Source organism: Phaseolus vulgaris, chromosome 9 (genome assembly GCF_000499845.2).
Source record: "Phaseolus vulgaris cultivar G19833 chromosome 9, P. vulgaris v2.0, whole genome shotgun sequence".
NCBI lineage: Eukaryota > Viridiplantae > Streptophyta > Magnoliopsida > Fabales > Fabaceae > Phaseolus > Phaseolus vulgaris.
This window is the reverse complement of record NC_023751.2, coordinates 10,033,845-10,039,959: the sequence shown is the minus strand read 5'-3', so window position 1 is coordinate 10,039,959 and position 6,115 is coordinate 10,033,845. Positions and strand designations below refer to the sequence as shown.

Genomic DNA, 6,115 nt, shown 5'->3' with positions numbered 1-6,115 from the left:
TGAAGCAAATTCAAATTACTAACCCTCAAAACTAGAATTTTTCTCGAAACTAGAATTTTTTTCTACTTTGCAAAATTTTTTTTTTTAGTTTTGCACTCCATTTTTATACTGCACTAGTTTTCTTTGGAAGGTTCGTGACTAAATTCAAATTACTAACCCTCAAAACTAGAATTTTTCTCGAAACTAGAATTTTTTTCTACTTTGCAAAGATTTTTTTTTTAGTTTTGCACTCCATTTTTATACTCCACTAGTTTTCTTTGGAAGGTTCGTGACTTATGGATCATACAATATGAGAATGAAAAATACACTTATCACTAGTAAAAATATTACAAAAATTATTTTAATTTTATATCAATTACCATAAGCCACCATCACCAATTGAAAATCACATATTTTAAATATTGTTAAAAATTAAAAAAAGTATGGAGGTGGAAGATGAATGTAGGGAGAATTTGCCACATTCACTCATCACCCAATGAACACTGCTATCGTATCAATTTGCATGGGCCCAATATAAGCATCATCAAAGTTCGAGATCCCTGAAGGGAACAAAGGCTACGATCTTCTTCCGCTAAGATCAAAATTTTCTCACACTTCGTTGTCGTACTAATACTACTCAATAAGGTGGATAAATATCACATCAGCCTTTGGCCCCTCCAATCTCCTTGTCTTTTAAAGTTTTAAAATCAAAATTAAAATTAAAAAAGTACATTTCTAAAATTAATGTATGGGAGAATTTGAAGCAGGCATTGCCGAGTTCACACTCCAATAACAGATCTTGAATTTTCCAAACTGCAAAATGTTAAAATTTTACATAGAAACTGCAAAAGGTCCGGTGAGTGATATTCAGGTCAATAATAAAGGCAAAATTATAATGTATGATATGATATAGCTATAAGAAAACAATCATTGTCTTGATTCCAATCAAAATAAATCTCACAAAAATACCAATGATACTTATGTCTGGCTGACTCTCCTATTAATTATTGAATAATCATTATAAGAGTCTATTAGCAATATACTTCCACAGGTTTACCATTAATTGCTTCAACTTAGGAAAGTGTTTGTGACTCAAAAATAAAAATAAAAATGTAATTTTAAGTAGTGAAAAATCATTGCAATGTATTACATAAAAAGAACACATATCAACCATGAAATTCCATAGAAGTTCGGTTTTCCCTTCAATTGTTTTGCTATGTGCCCTGACATAGTTTGCTGTTGTATAGCTTTTGTTTAACAGAAGGCAGCTTTTACAGATCTCTACAGTGAAAAGGAAATAAGTTAAAGAGAAGCATATCCCTCTAGTGCATTTGGGGTTCATGATGACCCTTTAACAACTTTATTGCTTGGAGTTTGAGAAATATATGTACTGAGGGCGACATATATATTTTTGCCCCACAACCATGAAGGATCTGAGATTGTAGAATTGGTGGAGAAGATAACTTGTGAAGGTATTATATTTATATGGATGCAAACAATTGGGCAGTAATCGTAGGATTAATTAACGGATAAGATAAGTGGGTGGTCCCGGTGAAGATATTAATTGCCTTGTTTGTATTCTTGTTTTTATACTATATAGTACCAATCACCACAGGGACCAATTTTTCAAAATTGGGTAAACAACGTTACAAGCCAACCCCTTCTTCTTCATCTCAACTTGTGTTACTTACTTGTATACTTATTATATGAAGAAGTGAAATTGGAAAGGAAAATATACTTCATGTACTGTTTATGATAACTTATTTATATAAATTTTTTTATACCCTGATGAAACTCTGGTCTTGAAAGACTATTATTTATTATTATTGAGTATTTTGATCATCAATGGACAGGTAAGCAAGTCTGATTTTGTTGAATATTCCACAGGCAAATTGATTTTAGATATCTATTCTTTTTGTTGCTGAGTTTCTCTCTCTTGCAATTAATGGTGACAACCATCCAGGAATCTAGTGCTTTTTGGTTGCTAAAATGGTTAAGGGCTTAGGCAAAGAGAAAGGAGGGTGAAGAGTGGGGGGTTGGTGGTGGTAGGAGAAGAAAGGGGAATTAAAATAAAAAGAAAGGGAGGAGCATGTGGGGTTGATATAGGGCAGTGTTTCACTGAAAACCAGGGTGCACAATTCATAGTTTTCTTTCTATTGAGTGTAGAGTGGTAGAGTGCCCTTTTTCAACCGAATGTGCAGTGTTACACGTGCAAGAGACCATCTTTTATGCATTTCCATGGTCCTTTTTTGGAAGATACCTTTCACATCAGTTACGTGAGATTTGCTGTTTGGTGTACGGGTGGAGTTAAATCGTCCGTTGGGATGCTTTTTCCCTAGCTGCAGTTTCTGCTTCATTGCCTTGTTTTTTCCCTGGAAGTTGCAGCAGTGGAAGTGTAAGTTGTTGAATGTTTTTTAAGGATACTGTTGCTTTAGTCACATTCTGCACCCATCAATTTCACCGGGTATTGCTGTTCCTCAATTATTGCACTGCCAATGTACTAAGCCTAGTTGGTTCCCAATTATTGAATCATTTCGTGATCTGTTTAATCAGAAGTGGGTCTCTGTTTTTCCCATATATGTGGTCTGAATCATGTGAGTTGTAAGGTAATGTGGGACTTCAAGTTTGCTGGTTTTGTTTTTTAACTTTTGGTTTTCAGTTGCAGAGGTGCCAGAGAATCCGATCTCACAGGAATGGGTGAGAAGGAAATTTCTGTTTTGGATAGAGTTGGGTGTGACAACAAGAGTGACACTGAAAGCATGTATCCCACGTATTTTGGTGTTTCTTGTGCATTCTTTGCGATCCAAGTTCTCACAGAAGTACCACAAGTTGAAATCGAAAGATGGTCTAAAATCCGCGACACCATGCTTCAAGGGAGTGCTCAGCTCTTGGGGTTGGCCGTGTGGAGGCTTCAAAAGGGAATGCCAGATGCGGGAGAGTGCCGACTCAAAAGTGCTGAGAGAGAGATTGAGAATCTGAAAAGGATGAGGCACGAGGATGCCAAGGCCAATGAGAAAGTTGTGGGAATCTTTGCAGCACAAGAGCAAAGCTGGTTGAGTGAAAGGAGAAGACTCCGCCAGCAGATTGGGGCTCTACTGAGTGAGTTGAGAGTTTTTGAGAGAAACAAGGATGCTGCTATTTGTGAATTGAATCAGAAATTGAAGGACATGGAGGGTTTGGTGGAGTCAAGAGAGAAGGAGATGGATCAAGAGGAGCAGAAGAGGAAGGAGCTAGAAGAAAAGCTGAACAAGGTTGAGAGGGATGCAGAAGAAATGAGAGAATCTTCTAGGCGTGAAGCTCAAGAGCATTCTTCTGATCTAAGGAAGCACAAAACTGCTTTCATTGAACTGGTGTCAAACCAAAGACAGCTGGAGGCTGAACTTGGTCGCGCAGTTAAGCAAGTGGAAGCTACTAGACAAGAACTTGCTTCTGTAGTGGAGAAGAAGGAGGAATCAGATTTGATGGTCCAGAAGTTGTCTTTGGAGATTTCAAAATTTCACAAAGATTTGGAACAGAAGGATAAAATTTTGTCAGCTATGTTGAGGAAGTCTAAACTGGACACTGCAGAGAAGCAAATGCTGTTAAAGGAGGTTAAGTTATCGAAAGCTAGGAGGAAGCAAGCTGAGCAGGAGACACAACGATGGAAAGCAGTTTCAGAAGGAAAACATGAAAGACATTCCTTAAAAAGCATGTTGGTGAACTTGAGTTCAAGGATGGATGTTTTCCCTAGTGCTAGAGGTATGCAGCATAGTTCCACAGGGTCCTCACACATTGCAAACGAACCAGACCAACCTTCTCCCTTTCCTGATCACTATTCGCAGCAAAGAATTGGAGACCTGTGTAAGAATAAATTCTTCAAAGTTCTATTGTATCTCATTTTATTTGTTGCTAGTATACAGAGTTTCCTTGACCCCTTCTCCCATTATTTGGTGTTCAGCCATTCCTGCTAATGCTAAACGTTTGGAAGATTGGATGCGAGCTGAGGCAGAAAGGTACGCAACCTTGATTAAACAGCGGCATCATTTGGAGCTAGATGCTTTTGCTGAACAAATGCAACTCAAAGACGAGAAAGTAGAGGCGTTTCGCTGGCAGTTGTTGAGAACAGAATTAGAAATGAAACAGATGCAGGCACATATGGAGGAGCTGGTCAAGGATGTGACACAGCTAAGACATGACAAGATGAGATTGGAGACCTTACTGTTGGAGAGAGAACATGAACTGACTTCCCTGCAAGAGAAATTTGTATCAAAATTGAGGCCCTTTAAAAGTAACTCAAATTTCCCTCCACAATCTTCAGAACTAGCCGAAGATGCTGTCTGGTCAAAAGTCAAGGTTGTCAAGAGAAAGCCAGGTGAAAAAGTGCTAGAAATGATGGAAACTTCAGTTGAGGAAGATTGTGAGAAGGAAGTACGCTGTCTGCCCGATGATCAGCTTAACAGAGCTAGTTTACTGGTTCAATCTCCAGAAAATGAGATTGAAGAAGAAGAAAAAGTTTCTTGGGAGGATAGTCCTACTCCTATTCAAAACCAATGTCCAAATAAAGTAGAAGCTGATGCTTCTGAAAAGATGGCATCTACCAGCCAGATCCCCAGTACAACAAAACAGCCCCTATGGAAGATGGATCTACATGCTCTTGGAATATCTTACAAGATCAAGAGGCTGAAGCAGCAACTTGTTCTTGTTGAAAGGTTAACAGGAAAGCAAGCGAATGAGGAACAAGCAGAAATTACTGATGATAGCAAAGTTGGTATGAAGGCCTATCTGTCCTTGACTACTTTGCTGAATAAGCAAGTTGGAAGATATCAAACCCTCCAAGAGAAGACAGATGATCTTTGCAAACGGATGGTAAGCACTAATTCTATGTAGTTCTATTTTTGTTTTTGTTTTAACAATACAATCCATTGCCTGACAACATGCTCAGAATATCCATGTGAACATTTTTGGCATCTTTTTGAAACCCGTTTATGACATAGAAAAATGGAGCAATGAAGCATTAACTGCTATCTAAATTCTAGTGTCCAACTCCATTTGGCATTGCAAAGTTGAGCATGAATCAATCATTTCTTGCACATGATTTCAGCACGGGAATGAGCTCTATGCAAACCGTGGAGATGTGAATGGTGCAAGAGCAAAGGAGAAGACATCAACACTGGAACACTTCCTAGAGGAGACATTTCAATTACAGAGATACATAGTTGCAACAGGACAAAAATGGATGGAAATTCAATCCAAGATTGTTTCTGGCTTTGTTGGAGTGGCTGAAGAGATGCAGAAAAGTTCTGGCATTGACATGAACCGGTTTGCCGACAGTATTAGAAATCTGTTCCATGAAGTTCAAAGAGGTCTAGAAGTTAGGACGGCAAGAATTATAGGAGACCTTGAGGGAACACTAGCTCGTGAAGGAATGACATGTTTTAGAAGATAGCAACCAATTCCTGTGGCTTAGGAATGACCTTCATGTGTTTATTTGTCTATACTATACCTATTACTCTACTTAATAACACCAATTTGTATATGGATTTCACACAAAGATTCCAATGGAATTCAAACTTCCATCATTTTTCCTGTCTCCTTAGTTGACTTGAACCAACTCATAGTCCCACCTTGTTAAAACTTCACAGGGCATACCATACCCCAACCAACAAAAACCCAATCTAAACTTCACCTCAGCCTTAAATTATTTGTTGTTTGTTAGGTTGGATAAATTAATGAAGATTTTAGTGCATTCTTGTTTTATTCCAAAATTTTCATATTCCCATTTATAACACACTCCACCAAATATACCTACCTATAATAATTATGTCGCTCAGATTTTTAAATAATCTGTTTTGAAATTATAATTTTTTTTTAGCATTTTCACTTTCAAAGTACAGTGAATGAAATACTGGAATGTCATGACATTATGATCTTTCTGAATAATTAACTTTTTTTAGGTAGATCTGTGTGGGACATGTGATTGGTGATAATTAATTTTCTTTGAAAATATGATTGAACATTTTCAATAAAAAATTATTTTTTCCATAGATCTAACTAGACTTATTTATATATATATATATATATATATATATATATATATATATTACACATAATGCTTCTTTAAAGTTTACAACAATTTCTTTTATAAAATGCATCACAT

At 37.0% G+C, this 6,115-nt stretch overlaps 1 protein-coding gene across 3 annotated transcripts; it reads left to right on the top strand.

Moving 5' to 3' along the window:
- The first annotated feature begins 1,593 nt into the window (after positions 1-1,593).
- LOC137820477 (COP1-interactive protein 1) lies at positions 1,594-5,715 on the top strand. 3 transcript variants are annotated; one of them, XM_068624593.1, is made up of 5 exons: positions 1,614-1,832; positions 1,943-2,374; positions 2,639-3,819; positions 3,917-4,824; positions 5,060-5,715. In XM_068624593.1, exons 3-5 carry the CDS (start codon positions 2,673-2,675, stop codon positions 5,402-5,404), a joined length of 2,400 nt encoding a protein of 799 aa, XP_068480694.1. In that variant the 5' UTR covers positions 1,614-1,832; positions 1,943-2,374; positions 2,639-2,672; the 3' UTR covers positions 5,405-5,715. The 3 variants fall into 3 exon arrangements, with proteins under 3 accessions (XP_068480693.1, XP_068480694.1, XP_068480695.1); XM_068624592.1 differs by having other exon boundaries at positions 1,594-2,374; XM_068624594.1 differs by having other exon boundaries at positions 1,702-2,374; positions 2,645-3,819.
- Positions 5,716-6,115: the final 400 nt, after the last annotated feature.